General features: G+C 44.4%; 1 protein-coding gene across 4 annotated transcripts in view; it reads right to left on the bottom strand.

Moving 5' to 3' along the window:
• Nucleotides 1-16,301, bottom strand: part of LOC134346575 (butyrophilin subfamily 3 member A1-like) — a 68,516-nt gene that overhangs the window by 25,613 nt on the left and 26,602 nt on the right. For 3 of the 4 annotated variants that reach the window (XM_063047993.1, XM_063047996.1, XM_063047995.1), the window contains one exon: nt 14,064-14,411. In XM_063047993.1, coding sequence (XP_062904063.1) covers nt 14,064-14,411 — 348 coding nt within the window. The remainder of the gene's footprint in view (nt 1-14,063; nt 14,412-16,301) is intronic. The other variant, XM_063047994.1, reaches the window with a different exon arrangement.

Below are 16,301 nucleotides of genomic sequence, written 5' to 3'. Positions count from 1 at the left end.
AAAAAACATTGAGGAGGAGGTAATTTCCATCCCCATACAGGCAATTTTGGCTGATAACAACCTACAAAGTTACATAAATACTATTGATAACCCATGGGTGAAATGGACTCTTAGAATATGGAAAACTATTATAAAGGAATGTAAACTAGAGAGAGACATTTCAATTCTTAAATGGTGTGCATATGACTCGGATCTTATGCCGAATAAACTGGATGCTAGATTTAAGGACTGGACAGCTAAAGGAATAACAGCTATTTGCAATATAATGAAAGGAGGAACACTGCTCAGTTTTGAAATTTTCAAAGAGAAACACATCAGAAAAACAAGACTTTTATCGATATTTACAGATGCTACAGTATGTTAATAAGTCAGTTATAAATGTAACCAAGGCAAGTACATGTTTGATAGAGCTATTTAGAAAAGCCTATAATTCAGACAACGGTAGTAAAATAATTTCAAGCGTGTATAAGGGTTTGTCAAATCTTAAAACATTCGACTTCATATATTAAAACAAAATGGGAGAAGGAAGGAGGGATAATAATATCTGAGGAAGAGTGGACAATTATATAGAGGTATCAATGGAAGTGTACCTGTTCACAGAAATGGAGGGAGTACGGGTGGAAAAACTTGGTTAGATATTTTATTGCACCCTCTCAGAAATCCCATTATGATAGTAACCTCCCTGTTTGCTGGAGAAATTGTGGAAATCAAAATGCAAACCATTATCATATTTTCTGGGAATGTCCCATTATCAAAGACTATTGGAATGGGATACACAATGCCCTACAGGGGAATGGGATACACAATGCCCTACAAGACATCTTTAAATGTGAAATACCCTTAGAAAGCAAGACCATATATTTTGGGTATATACCTCAAGAATGGTTGAAAAGAGATAAATATTTAATGAATATACTGCTGGTGGCTGGTAAAAAGACCCTTATCAGGAAATGGTTATCACAGGAAAGCCAAACTTTAAATGTATGGATGGAAATTACAATGGAAATTTACAAAATGGAAAAGATAACAGCATCTGTTAATCATAAATTGGAACAATTTGATTCATACTGGGAAAATGGTTTAACTACATAATACCTCATAGGCCTGATCTTATACTCACAAGTCAATGAATATATTGTAAAAAAAAAAGTTCATTCCCTACTTTGTGCATAGTTTTCTTCTTTTGATGGTTCTTTCTTTCCTCTCCTTTTTATAAGTGTATACCTCAGATAAATATTATGTGGAGATTTGTGACAAATATGACTATATGATATATATGTACAGCATCTGAAATACATCTTATGGAAAGTTTTGTTTGATGATGAACTTCAATGAAAGGTAAATTACAAAAAAAGGGAAGGGTTCAATAACTCGACTGGGTGTTTCTATCGACCACCCAATAGTAATAAGAAGATTGAGGAGCAGATTGGGAGACAGATTCTGTAAAGGTGTGACAATAACGGGTTGTTGAGTTGGGAGATGTTAATTTCCCAAATATCGATTGGCATCTCCCTGGAGTGAGGGGTTTAGATGGGGTGGAGTTTGTTAGGTGTGTTCAGAAAGGTTTTTTGACAGATTATGTAGATATGCCTACAAGAGGAGAGATTGTACTTCATCTGGTATTGGGAAATGAACCTGATCAGGTACCAGGTCATTCAGTGGGAGAGAATTTTGGTTATAATGATCACAATTCTATCTCCTTTACCTCAACATTGGATAGGGATAGGAGCAGACAAGTTAGGGAAATGTTTAATTGGAGTAATGGGAAATATAAGGCTATCTGGCAGGAACTTGGAAGCATAACATAAATTGGAAACAGATGTTCTTAGGGAAACCTACAGACTAAATGTGGCAAATAGTCCGGGGATATTTGTGTGGGGTTCTGCATAGGTACGTTCCAATGAGACAGGAAAAGGATGGTAGGGTACAGGAACCGTGGTGTACAAAGGCTGTTGTAAATCCAGTCAAGCAGAAAAGAAGAGCTTACGAAGGGTTCAAAAAAACGAGGTAATGATGGAGATCTATAAGATTATAAGGCTTGCAGGAAGGAGCTTCAGAATCTAAATCTAAATCTAAAATCTAAGAATGGAATTAAATGAGCCAGAAGGGACCACCAGAAGGCCTTGGCGGGCAGGATTGAAGAATACCCCAATTTCTTCTACAATATGGGAAGAGCAAGAGGATAAGATGCGAGAGAATAAGAGCGATCAAGTGTGACAGTGAAAAAGTGTCTGTGGAACCGGAGGAGATAGCTTCAGTATTCACTATGGAAAACAATCTTGGCGATTGCAGGAGGATGTGCTGGAGTGTTTGGAAAGCATCAAATTAGATAAGCCACAGTGACTGGACGGTATGTACCCCGGGCGAGGGAGGAGATTGCTGAGTCTCAGGGGAAGATTATTAATGAGGACAGGAGAGGTTCCGGAGGATTGGAAGTTTGCGGATGATGTTCCCTTATTCAAGAAGGGAAGTAGAGATATCCCAGGAAATTATATGTCAGTGAGTCTTACTTCAGTGGTTGATAAGTTGATGGAGAAGATCTTGAGAAGCAGGATTTCTGAACATTTGGAGTGGCATAATATGATTAGGAATTGTCAGCATGGGTTTGTCAAAGGCAGGTCGTGCCTTATGAGCCTGATTGAATTTTTTGAGGATGTGACTAAGCACATTGATGAAAGTAGAGTTGTAGATGTAGTGTTTAAGGATTTTAGCAAGGCATTTTATAAGGTAACCCATGCAAGGCTTATTGAGAAAGTAAGGAGGCATGGGATCCAAGGGGACATTGTTTTGTGGATCCAGAACTGGCTTGCCCATGGAAGGTGAAGAGTGGTTGTAGATGGGTCATATTCTGCATGGAGGTCAGTGACCAGTGGTGTGATTTAGGGATCTAATTCGGGACCACTACTCTTTGTGATTTTTATAAATGTGTCACAATGGGGTGCTGGGAACAGACCCAAATGCAAGACACAGACACTGAAGTACAAGGAACAGGACTTGACTAGAGTAGGGACGTGAAAGCATTCAGACTAGGAGCAGGGACAAGAACGCATACTTGGACGAGGGTAAGGGGGACCAGGACTAGAAGACAAGGCTTCGACTCCGAGCCCGAGACCGGACAAGGACCCAGAACCTGGGTCTTGCCTTGGGCTCGGACCCCAGAACCAGGCAAGGATATGACATGGCTTCAGGACAGGACGTGGCTGGGGTCTAGGGGCCTGATCTTGGAGACAGGCTGGAGTCTTTGCTCTTGAGGCTTGAGGCTAGGGTCTTGGGTCTTGAGCTTGGCTGCAGGCTGGGGCCTTGGATCGTGAGCTTGGAGGCTGGGGACTTCAGCCTTGTCTTCTTGCAGTTTGGGTTGGGATCCTCGAGGCTTGTGTTCTTGGAGCTTGGATTGGGATCCTTGAGGCTAGTGTTCTTGGAACCTGGCTTGGGATCCTCGAGGCTTGTGTTCTTGGAGCTTGGATTGGGATCCTCGAGGCTAGTGTTCTTGGAGCTTGGCTGTGGGATCTTCGTCTTGAAATGCGGAGGCTGATAACTCGGAGGCTGTAGCTGAGAGACAGACTGGGAACTGAACATCAACATAGAGCCGGGACTTGTCCTTCGGAAAGCCGGGACTCATCATTAACACGACACCAACATGAGAGAGTACGGTACATAGACATAAAGCCAGAACTTATACATAGTCATAGTCATACTTTATTGATCCCGGGGGAAATTGGTTTTCATTACAGTTGCACCATAAATAATAAATAGTAATACTTAGACAAGCCAGGACTCAACCTCTCCACACCAAGGTGGGACAGGTCCACTTCTGTTAGGTAACGGCAGAACAGCCGGACTTACCCAACAGAGGCAAAGACAAAACATGTCCCCCGCAGGGCAATGGTAAAATGGTCTGACTTACCCCACGGAGGTGAGGACAAGACAAGACAGATCCCCCGCAGAGAAACGGCAGAACGGCCTGACTTACCCCCACGGAGGCGAGGACAAGAAGAGACAAACACCAAAGAACGACAGACAGATCCATCTCTGCTTCGGGGTTGCTCTAAATCGCAGTTACAGCCAGCAACCTCCGCTGGCTACGGAAACAGCCGGATCCCTACCTAGCTCGGAGTGGCTGACGGCCACTCAGCTGGGCAGGGAAACAGCCGAATCCATACTGCAAAGACTACTCCAATGAGTGGCAACAAGGCTCCATGAAGCAGTGGTCCTCCAACCAGTCTAGAGATCACGAATGGTTTCACTAGCCTTCCATCAGGAGGTTGCTCCGAGGGGGACTGACAAGATAAACCAGCAGACCACACTCAACCCCGAGGCTACTTATATTCCAAGCCCAAAGGTGGGAATCAGGTGCCTATGATTAACTCAACCAAACGAGGGACAGCTGGAAGATCCGGAGTCCCGAGTCCACGGACCAGACCGTGAACCGGAATTCAGGCTTCACGGACCGGACCATGACAAAATGACCTGGATGAGGAAGTGGGGGGATGGGTTAGTAAACTTCCTGATGACACAAAGGTCGGGGGTGTCGTGGCTAGTGTGGAGGTCTGTCAGAGGTTACAGCAGGACATCCATAGGATTTAAAACTGGGCTGAGAAGTGGCAGATGGAGTTCAACCAGGATAAGTGTGAGGTTGTTCATTCTGGCAGGTCAAATATGATGGCAGAATATAGCATTAATGGTAAGACTCTTGGCAACGTAGAGGATAAGAGTGATCTTGTAGTCCAAGTCCATAGGACACTCAAAGCTGCTGCGCAGGTTGACTCTGTGGTTAAGAAGACATAGGGTGCATTGGCCTTTATTAATCGTGGGATTGAGTTTAAGAGCCGAGAGGTAATGTTACAGCTAAATAGGACCCTGGTCATACCCCACTTGGAGTACTGTGGTCAGTTCTGGTCCCCACACTGCAGGAAGGACGTGGGTGCAGAGGAGTTTTACAAAGATGTTGTCTGGATTGGGGAGCATGCCTTATCACAATAGGTTGCGTGAACTCAGCCCTTTCTCCTTGGAGCGACGGAGGATGAGAGGTGTCTTGATGGAGGTGTACAAGATAATGAGAGGCATTGGTCGTGTCGATAGTCAGAGGCTTTTTCCCAGGGCTGAAATAGCTGGCACAAGAGAGCATAGTTTTACGTTGCTTGGAAGTAGGTACAGAAGAGATGTCAGGGGTAAGCTTTCTGTGCAGAATGGTGAGTGTGTGGAATGGGCTGCCAGCGGTGGTGGTGGAGCCGGAATTGGTAGGGTCTATTAAGAGACTCCCGGATAGGTACATGGAGCTTAGAAAAATAGAGGGCTATGGGTAAGCCTAGGTAGTTCTAAGGTAAGGACATGCTCGGCACAGCTTTGAGGCCGAAGGGCCTGTCGATTTTGTATGTTTGTTCCCAATACTTCTGATGTTAGAATAGACAAACATTAACCCATCAGCCGAACTGCAATTATGCCCAATCCACTGGGTATTCTTCCTCTGTCTCTCTACACATTGGATCTACCTTAACACCACTGCCTCATCATCTGCCCCATCTCTCCAGTTCCCATATCCCTGCCCATCTAGTTTAAAAACTCCCCATCAGCTCTTGTAAACCTGCCCATAGTGAAATTGGTTCCCCTCGATTTCCTGTGTAACCAGTCCTTTCCGTGTAGGTCATACCTTTCCCAAGAAGGAAACCCAATGATCCAGAAATCTGCTACACTCCCTCAGCCACATATTCATCTGTCAAATTCTTCGTCTCACCAGTGTTTCCCATAGGCATCAATGCAGAGAAAACTACCTTTGAGGTCCTGTTTTTTCATCTTTCTACCTAGCCCCCTCTGCTCTTGAAGATCTTATTCCCTTTCATATCTATGTTGTTGGAACCAATATGTGCCATGACATCTGGCTGCTCACTCTCCTCCTTTAATCTGATATCCCTGACACTGACACCTGGGAGACAACAAACCATGTCTTTTCTCGTCCATAGAATCTCTTGTCTGTTCTCCTAACTATTGAATCCTATAAGACATTGGAGTAGAATTAGGCCATTTGGCCCACCAGGTCTGTTTCGCCATTTATGTATGGCTTTTCCATTTCCCTCTCAACCCCATTCTCTTGCCTTCTCTTGTAGCCTTTCACACCCTAACAGATCACGAATCTATCAACCTCTGCTTTAAATATACTCAATGACCTGCTCTCTACAGCCAGCTGTGGCACCTAATTCCACAGATCTTCTCCTTCCGGGAGGGGGGAGAAGATGGCGGCGCGACGACAGCACGCGTGGCCACTTCGGTGATGAATATCTGTTATCTGTCAAGTAGGGGACCGTGCACAATCCTGATTTGATGGAATCAGACGTGAGGGCACAATGGAACATCTGGAAAACTTCTGAAATGACTGTTTTGCTACCGCTGCTACTGTGAGGTAACCGGAATCTCCAGAGCTGAAGGCCCCGAAATCCTCAGTTTTGCGTGTTTCAGCGGCCGGGGAGAGGTCGAAGGTGGTCGGCAGAGGATGGCGCTCGGGAGGCTGTATTGGAGAGGCTGCTCGGAAGCTCGGAGTTTTCGGATGGATGGTCTCAGGGTCGGCTGGGGTCGGCTGCTTCCAAGGTATCGCAAGTTGACGGTGCCTGGAGGTTTATGGAAGGGAGTTTCTCCCTTTTGCTGCCTGCTATTGGGGACTCGGGAGTCGATCGACTCGGGACTTTGAGAACTTTTTTTTACTGTACCAATGTCTGTTCTTTATCAAATTATCCTATTGCTTTGCACTGTTGTAACTATATGTGATAATTATGTTCTTTTGTCAGTGTTAGTCTTTGGTCTGGCTCATTTTCAGTGATATCACTCCGGAGAAACATTGTATCATTTCTTAATGCATGTATGCATTTCTAAATGACAATAAAAGAGGACTGAGTGTTCTCATAAACTAAGGATTTACCACACTCTGGCTAAAGAAATTCCTCATCCCCATTCTAAATTGATGTTCTTCTTTTCTGAGGTTGTGCCCTCTGGCTCTAGACTCCCCCTTTAGTAATTATCCTCTCCACATCCGCTCTATGAAGGCCTTTCAATAGTTGGTAGGGTTCAATGCGACCTCCACTCATGCTTCTAATTTACAGGAGCACTGGCCCAGAGTCATCAGATGCCCATTTTATGACAAGCATTTCACTGAAGGAATCATCTTTTGTGAACCTTCCTAAAGACCTCTCCAATGCCAGCACATCCTTTCTTAGATAAGGGGCCCAAAATTCAATGCCTCATAAAGCCTCAGAATTACATCTGTGCTTTTATATTCTAGTTCTCTTGAAATGAGTATTAACATCGCACTTGTCTTCCTCACCGCATATTCAACCTTCAAGTTAACCTATAAGGAAGGCTGCCCAAAGACCTCCAAGTCCCTTTGCACCTCGATTTATTAAATTTTCTGCACGTTGAGAAAATAGTCTACTCTTTTATTTCTTCGACTGAAGTGTATGACCGTAAACTTCCGAACACTGCAATACACCTGCTGCTATTTTGCCCATTCTCCCAATCTGTCCAAATCCTTCTGCAGCCTCCCTGCTTCCACAACATGACATACCCCTCCACCTATCTCCTTATCATCTGCAACCTTGAGAGCAAAGCCATCAAGACCACCATCCAAAGCATTGATATACAACACCAACCCCTGCAGAACACAACTAATCACAGGCAGCCAATCAGAAAAGGCCTTACGGACCTGATTGATTTTTTTTTGAGGATGTGACTAAACCCATTGATGAAGGTAGAGTAGTAGATGTAGTATGTATGGATTTCAGCAAGGCATTTGATAAGGTACCCCATGTAATGCTTATTGAGAAAGTGAGGAGGCATGGGATCCAAGGGGACATTGGTTTATGGATCCAGAATTGGCTTGCACACAGAAGGCAAAGAGTGGTTGTAGACGGGTCATATTCTGCATGGAGGACGATGACCAGTGGTGTGCATCTGGGATCTGTTCTGAGACCCCTTCTCTTCATGATGATTATTAATGACCTGGATGAGGAAGTGGAGGGATTAGTATGTAAATTTGCTGATGACACAAAGGTTGGGCCTGTTGTGGATAGTGTGGAGGGCTGTCAAAGTTTAGAGGGGGACATCAATAGGATACAAAACTGGGCTGAGAAGTGGAAGATGGAGTTTAACCCATATAAGTGTGTGGTGGTTCATTTTGAAGGTCAAATATGGTGGCAGAAGGATGAGTGGTGACCTGATAGAGATGTATAAGTTGATGAGAGGCACTGATCGTGTGGATGGTCAGAGGCTTTTTCCCATGGCTTAAATGGCGAACACGAGAGGGCACAATTCAAGGTGTTTGGAGGTAGGCATGGAGGAGATGTCAGGGTAAGTTTTTTTACGCAAAGAGTGGTGACTGCAAGGAATGAGCTGCCAGCAACGGTTGTGGAGGTGGATACGATAGGGTCTTTTAAGAGACTGGCAGATAGGTACATGGAGCTTTGAAAATTAGAGGGCAATGGATAACCATAGGTGATTTCTAAAGTAAGTACATGTTCGGTACAGCTTTGTGGGCTGAAGTGTCTGTACTGCGCTGCAAGTTTTCAATATTTCTACGTTTCTACTGTTACGTACCCCGTAACTGGGTTGCCAAACCAGCAGAAATGGATCACTCGGTTGGAGTCTGGAGTACTAGAACTAAGAAAGTTTTATTAAAGAAACAAGCAACACATTAATCGAAAGGATAATAAATGCAACAGTTCAGCGATGATAAACACACATGTGCACAGAATTAAGATAACAGCATCAATCAAGCTCTATCGTTGTCTAGGGGTAAATGACCAAATTTCAAAATGACTCAAAGTTCAGTTCGCAGTAATCGTTTCCATGGCGATGGACAACGTGGGGGAAGAGAGAGATAGAATAGGAACAACTCATCATTCAGAACGGCTTCACTCACAGACCAGCAGGATGGCTCACAGACCAGCGAGATGGCTCAGAAACAGCTTTTTGGGCGGGTCCTTGGTGATGTCACCTGAGGTCACCGACTGTGACCCCTCCTCCAGATGCGGTCGATCCTCTGCAGTGAACCCGGCACCCAGGCAAGGGCGGACACACACCGGGTTCCCGCTGATCGTACCTTTCCACCCTTGTCGTTGTCTGATACTTCTCACCCACTCGTGAGAGGCGCACCGCTTCCAGGGTCTCGTTACCTCGGGTGGCGTGTGTGTCTGTCTTAGCGAACCTGTCCCTTTTTATCCCCCTGCTGGGGTATCGCCTGTCCATCACTTCAAACAGTTCAGGGCTCAAAGGGGGGAGCCGCTCCAGACAGCTCTTCCTCCCACATCCCTTCATTACACATCTCCAGACGCTGCTCCATTGTTCCTTATCTCTCCTTCCCCTGAGGGCAGGTGGCAGACCAACTGCTGATGCCACTGATGCTAGCCCAGGCCAGCAAACATCTTAATTTTATGTGTATTCTCGTAACACTACCTATTTTAAAAACCTCAAGTGTAGTCCATCAGGTCCAAGGGATTGATTTATCTTCAGACTTTTCATGTTCCGAAAGCACCTTCTCCCTCGTTATGAGAATTTCACTCACTTCTGCCCCCAACAGTCTCAAACATCCAGCATGCTGCTGGGGTCTTCCACAGTGCAGACTGATGCAAAATCCTTATTCAGTTCATCCACTATTTCCCTTTCCCTAAATAATCCCCCTCCAGAGTAGTTTTCCAGCAGTCCAACATCTACTCTCACGTCTCTTTTACTCTTTATATATCTGAAACAAATTTTGGTATCGTCTGATATGATTGGCTTGCTTATCTTCATATTTCATCTCTTTGTTCCTTGTAACTTTTTCAGTTGCCTTCTGGTTTTTTTTCTTGAAAGCATTACAATAATTTTGGTTCTATTATATGTCCTCTCTTTTGCTTTGGTTATGCCATGGTTGTGTCATCCCATTTTTACAATATTTCTTTGGGATGTACTGTATCAATCCTGTGCCTTCTGAATTGCTCCCAAGAACTCCAGCCATTGCTGCTCTGTCATCATCTCTGCTCATGTCCCATTCCAATCAACTTTGGCTAGCTCCTCTATCAAGTCTGTGTAATTCTCTTTACTCTACTGTAGCTCATGTATTGTAGTTCAGAGTCCTGAATATACAGTAACTCCCGGCATGGTCTTTTTACAATTGCGTTCCTTAACTCTACACACATCGATCTTATGTCACTTTTTTCTAAGGATTTGATTACATTTTTTTTATCAGCAGAACCACACCACCCCTTCTGCCTACCTACCTTTCCTTTCAATAAAATGTGAATCCGTGGATGAGAAGTTCCCCACTATTGAAGAAGATGGGGGTGAGGGGTCACTCCTTCCAACAAACAATCATGTCCTTGTCAAACGCAGCAGAAGAAAGCAGCAACTGGATTTGGATTAAAAGGAAAGACAACAACTGGGCTGCAAGATGAAGACAGGAGGGTATGGAACTGAAGGGGGTGTATCTGGGACGCCAGGTAGCACCATTGAGCCCTCTGGAGACGTCGTGGGCTTATCAACGAAACGTCAAAGAAGGAGGATGCCCACCTGATGACCCCGATGACGTACCTACCCTCCCTCCTTGTCAGCACCCCAAGCCCACTGCCAATATCGAGAGTGCTGACTTACCATAGGGATTGAAACATCAAGTCCTAGTAGCTCTACTCTACTTCTTTCAGCTACGAATCAGTGATGCCCACAATGTCATACCTGCCAATCTCTAAATGAGCTACAAGATCATTTACTTTATTTCATATACTACATGCATTCAGATGTAACTCCATCAGTCCTGTATTCATAATCTTTTTCGATTTTGTCCCCCTGTTACACTGCACTGTCATTGCACTGACTGAATTTTTGCCCTGTCGTCTGTCTGTCCATCCTGGAATTTTATTACACACTGTCTTTGCTTGTGTAGCAACTGCACCATCCTCAGCCCTAATCCCCGATCACTACTGTACTCATCTTCTACCCCCTTCCCTTCTGAGTCCCAGAACCAGACTCAGTGCCAGAGCCCTGGTCACTGTGCCTTTCCCCAACACCATTCAGAGTGGTATACTAGTTATTGAGGGGAATGGCCACAGGGTTATTCTGCACTGTCTGTCTATTCCCTTTTCCCTCTCCTGACAGTCACCTCGCTACTTGCCCCTGGAACGTTGAGCAAACTCCATCACAGAGATCGAAGCCTGAGAAGGGGTAGTTCACTCAGGTTCTCCAATTAAGTACGTTTGTACAAAAGACAGTGACTCGTGGCAGATTGGAGCTTTGAGCAGTGCAGCACCATTTTAGCAGTACTGATTGACAAAAATAAACTCAAGTAAGTCAGAGGCAAGTGCAGCAGCCATTGTTGGAAGCCCATTCCAGGCACTCACCACTCTCTGAGTAAAATGTTTACCCCTGATATCTCCTCTGTACCTACTCCCCTGCACCATAAACATGTGTCCACATGTGACAACCATTACAGCCCTGGGGGAAAAAGCCTCTAACTATCCATTATCGTTTTATTATTATTACTTGTTTTCCTTCTTTATATTTGCTCAGATGGAACAGTAGTGAAGCCAGGCAGGATAGTTGAATGTTCCACTTACAGGATGTGGAAAGACGGGGGTCCTGCAGTGTCCCTGACGACTACAATTACGGGAAGAGCATCCAGCTGTTGCTTCGAACACTCCGTGTTGAGGAGTTGGAGCTGGAACTAGATGAACCCTGGATCAATTGGGAGACTGAGGGGGTGATAGATTGGATAATTAGAGAGGTAGTTACAACCTAGGTGCGGCACAGGAGACTGGGTGATAGTCAAGAAGGGGAAATGGGTTAAAAAGCCAGTACAAGAGTACCCCTGTACTTTGGTTACTGTGCTGAGTGGTGACCTAGCAGATGAGAAGGCGGGGGAGGGGCAGTAGAAGAGGCAAGTCGTGGTGATAGGGGATACTTTACTTCGGAGAATGGAAATGTGGTTCTGTGGATGAAAACAACATTCCTGAATGGTATGTTGTGTCCTGGGTGCCAAGCTCCGGGACATCTTGGTTTGAGTCCTCAGCATTCCAAAGTGGGATGGTCAACAGCCAGATGTTGTGGTCCACGTAGTCACCAATGACATATGTAGGAAGTGGGCCGCTGTTCTGCAAAGTGAGATCAGGAGTTAGGTGCCAAGCTAAAGGGCAGGACGTGCAGGGTTATGACCTCAGGATTGCTCCCCGTGCCATATGCCATTGAGAACAAAAATAGGAAGATTACACCCTTTAACACATGACGAAGGATTTGGTGCAGGAGGAAGGGCACAAGATGTTTGGGTTATTGGGCTCTCTTCTATGGAATGTGGGACCTGCACAAAAGAGACGAACTGTACTGGAGATGGAAGTAGTCTAACATTTGCTCGTGCTTCACATGGCACGGGGGGAGGGGGGGACTGTGGAGGAGGGGCGCAGAGTGGTATAAACTGGATTTGCAGTGAACGTTGTCTACAATGACTTCAGTAAGGCGGTTGACAAGCTCCTACATGGGAGGTTGGTCAAGACAGTTCAGTCACCTGGCATTCAAGATGAGGTAGTAAATTGAACTGGACATTGGCTTTGTAGGAGAAGCCAGAGCATGGGAGTAGAGTTTTGTCTCTTTGACTGGAGGCCCGTGACTAGTGGACTGCAAGGGGGATCGGTGCTGGGTACGTTGTTGTTTGTCATCTCTGTCAATGACCTAGATGATAATGTGGTTAACTCGATCAGCAAATTGGCAGATAACACCAGAACTGGGGGTGTAATGAAAATGAGGAAGACTATCATGGCTTGCAGCGGGATCTGGAGCAAATGAAAAATGAAATGAAATATGCCTTGTGGTATTTAATACAGGAAACTGCAAAGTGTAGCTCTTCATAGGACCAACCAGGATAGGCCTTAAACAGTGAATGATAGGACACTGAATACAGGTCTGTAATTTGTTGAAAGCAGTGACATGGGTTAATAGGGTCACTAGCAAAAAAAATTTGGCACATTGACCTTCATGAATCAAAGTTTTGATTATAGGAGATGGGTTGTTATGTTGAAGTTGTATAATTTGGAGCATTGTGTACAGACACCCACCTACAGGCAAGATGTAAATAAGTTTGAAAGAGTTCAAAGGAAATTTACAAGAATGTTGCCGGGTCTGGAGGATCTGAGTTACAAGGAAAGATTGAATAGGTTAGGACCTTATTTCTTAGAACGCAGAAGACTGAGAGGAGATTTGACAGAGGGATTCAATATTATGAGGCATATAGATAGGGTAAATGCAAGTAGTCTTTTTTTCCATTGAGGTTGGGTGGTCTGCAACCAGAGTTCATGAGTTAAGGGTGAAAGGTGAGAAGTTTAATGGGCTCATGAGGGCAAACTTCTTCACTCAGAGGTTTGTGAGAATGGAAACAAGCTGCCAACACAAGCAGCGCATGTAAGGTCTATTTCAATGTTTAAGAGAAGCTCTATTAGGTACTGTACATAGTTGGCAAGGATGTGGAGGGCTATGATACCGGTGCAATTCGATAGGGGTAGGCAATTTAAATGGCCGAGCATGGACTACATGGGCTAAAGAGCCTGTTTCCGTGTTGGACTTTCTATGACTCTGTGACTAAGGTTTGAGAAGAAACTGAAGAGTTGTGAACAAAGCCTGGTCCTTCATGCAAACCAGACTCTTCCACTGATTCTGTCTACACTTCCCACTGGGTTTGGAAAGCAGCCGATACAATCACAGACCCCACCCACACGTCATTCTCTCTTTTCTCCTCTCCCATTGAGCAGAAGATACAAAGCCCCGAGAGCATGAACCACCAGATCCGAAGACAGTTTCTATGCCATGGTTATCAAACTCCTGAACAGACCTCTCACTCACTACCGTTTGAACAGTTGTATCCCTAGTCTAACTCAATGTAGTCCTCACATCTTACTGTGTAATTGTGTAATTACTTGCACTGTAATTTCTCTGCAACAATAGCACTATATTTCACACAGTTTTCGTTTTACTACCTCAATATATCCATGTATGAAATGGTTTATCTGGAAGGCATGCAAAGCACAAGCTTCCCGCTATACTTTGGTACAAATGGCAACAATACTCACTTTGAACGTGCAGTTCAACTGCAGATTGTTTGAAGTCAGTTCCGTCTTCAACTGAACATGTATATCGCCCTTCATCGTCTGGCCTTATGTTCTTTATTCTGAGGGAAATGTTTCCTTTGAAAATTTCACCTTTAAACAGTTCTGTCCTTCCTCTGTAATCCTGGTGTTTAGCGAGGGGATCATCTTGTCCATGTCTGTACACGTGGATGGGTGAGCTGAGACCTGATTTCAGCCACTGCACTGTCATGTTGCTGGCAGAGGTTGGTGGGAACAGCTGACATTCCAGTACAACATCTTCACCTGCAATTGCTACAAAGGGTTCATCAGGTACAAGTAGGATAAAATCACCTGGAGAAAAATAATTATAGACAAGGAACCGATACTTAACGTTAATGAGGAACTTGTTACCCAATATACAGTTCAAACTACAACACAACCAGGACTGTGAACTCAAAAGAAAATAATCTCAACAAGTATTAAGATTTTGATCGCATACCATCAAATTGAAATGGGTAGGTGGTTTTAACACAAGTTTTTACATAAATTTACGACGGATTATTATTATAACATCAAAAAATTTGGTTCTTCCCCTGCTTCTACCCCACCCCCGACCCCCAGCTCCTCTAACAATCAAAATAGTTTGGGCATCCCACAGAGCACGGGGGTGGAAAGTAACTTCACGCAACTTCTCCACCAGAACCCACCCAACCAGCAAGAAGAAAGGGATGGTTTAGGTCTGAGGGACAGTAATGATATGGGTGGAACTGAGCACTGAAATCTGTGTATAAAATCCAGCCAGGCAGAAGCTGGACAGGAAAGCCCAAATTATGAAAAAAAAATGACGCGTGGAACGTTTTTTGCATTGCAGGTGCTCAAAGACCAACATTTGAGAGTTGAAGTAGCAACTCTGTATTGACATTGTCCAGTCATCATTTATTTTTAACATAAATTTTAAAAAGCTAAGGCTCCATCACTACTCCCTATCAAACATCACTCCTGGCATCATGCCAAACAGAAATAAAACACTGATGCCCTCTGTTTGCCAGCTGATCCAGATCCACGTTATCTCCGACACTTGCAGTCTTCCTTCTCCTGTGCACACAGGCTGATGTTCCGCTAGATACCTCTTCCCATCTCTTCCTGTCCCTGATCATTCACCAATTCAGTAACGGTAATTTAAGGGTGTGACTGCTTCCTGGAATGTCATGCCAACCCTCCCCGATGTATTGAAGTGTTTGGAGCTCGTCACCCTGAGCCAAGTACTTCAACCAGAGAACACTTGCTGAAGGAATGCAGAAGGTTACAGTTTGATCAGTTTGGATCAAATAGTAGGCTTCATGGGTGGACTGGGAAATGTGGCTCCCGACCCATTCCTACTAAATCAGGGTTTCTCAACTGTGCTTCCATGAAACCCTAGGATTCTGTGAGAGGTTGCTAGGGGTTACGTGAGAGATCGTGATTTAAAAGAAAAGCATCGTTTTTTGAAATTCACACCACTCGTGATGCTAGCGCTCAGAGTGGTGGACAGTGACCAAGCAGCCCCGCTAGCAATCTCAGCCCAGTATGGCAGTGTGAATTAGGATTGTGTTTATTTAGTTGAGTCCATCCTCAGTTTTTGATGTGAGATGGAGAGGCCGTTGATAATTGGTGAGCGCCACGGAGGAGTGGACGGTAGGCTGATGAGGAGCCTGAAGTGTTGGGTAGACTTGCCTAATTTTGGTTTCTCCCTCCTGAATTACCTCCCCAACTTCCCCTCATGTGCCTTTGACTGAATTATGGAAGCAAAATTACCAGTGTCGTAGAAAATTTGAGGGAAATTTTCATTCTAAAGTCAGTCCAGTTTGGCAATTTTTGAAGAGAAAGTGTGAGATGGAAAAGGAGAATTCTCACCCTAGGCTTACGGACAGCTCTGATAAGCGTACTGATCCAGATTTACAATTTTCTGTTCATTTCACTGCACTAATGCAACAGTGTACACACAAACGTCTGTTATTACAAAGAAAGCTATTGATCAATGGTTTTTTTTATATGGACTGGTGATCCAAGTTGTCCTATTACATTGTGCCTAGTCTGTGGCAAATAACTTACTAATGTAGCAATGGCTCCAGAAAAATTGAAAAGACACTTAACTGCAAACAACAGCCATATGATACATCATTGTGTTGATCATTTTAAACAACTATTGGAATCTCAAAAAAAACATTAAATCTTTTGAAAATAAAGTCACAGTCAGTAAAA

This window comes from Mobula hypostoma, chromosome 5 (assembly GCF_963921235.1).
Source record: "Mobula hypostoma chromosome 5, sMobHyp1.1, whole genome shotgun sequence".
In the NCBI taxonomy this organism is placed as follows: Eukaryota; Metazoa; Chordata; class Chondrichthyes; order Myliobatiformes; family Myliobatidae; genus Mobula; species Mobula hypostoma.
Note: the sequence above shows the minus strand (reverse complement) of the source record. Positions and strands in the feature narration are given on the sequence as shown.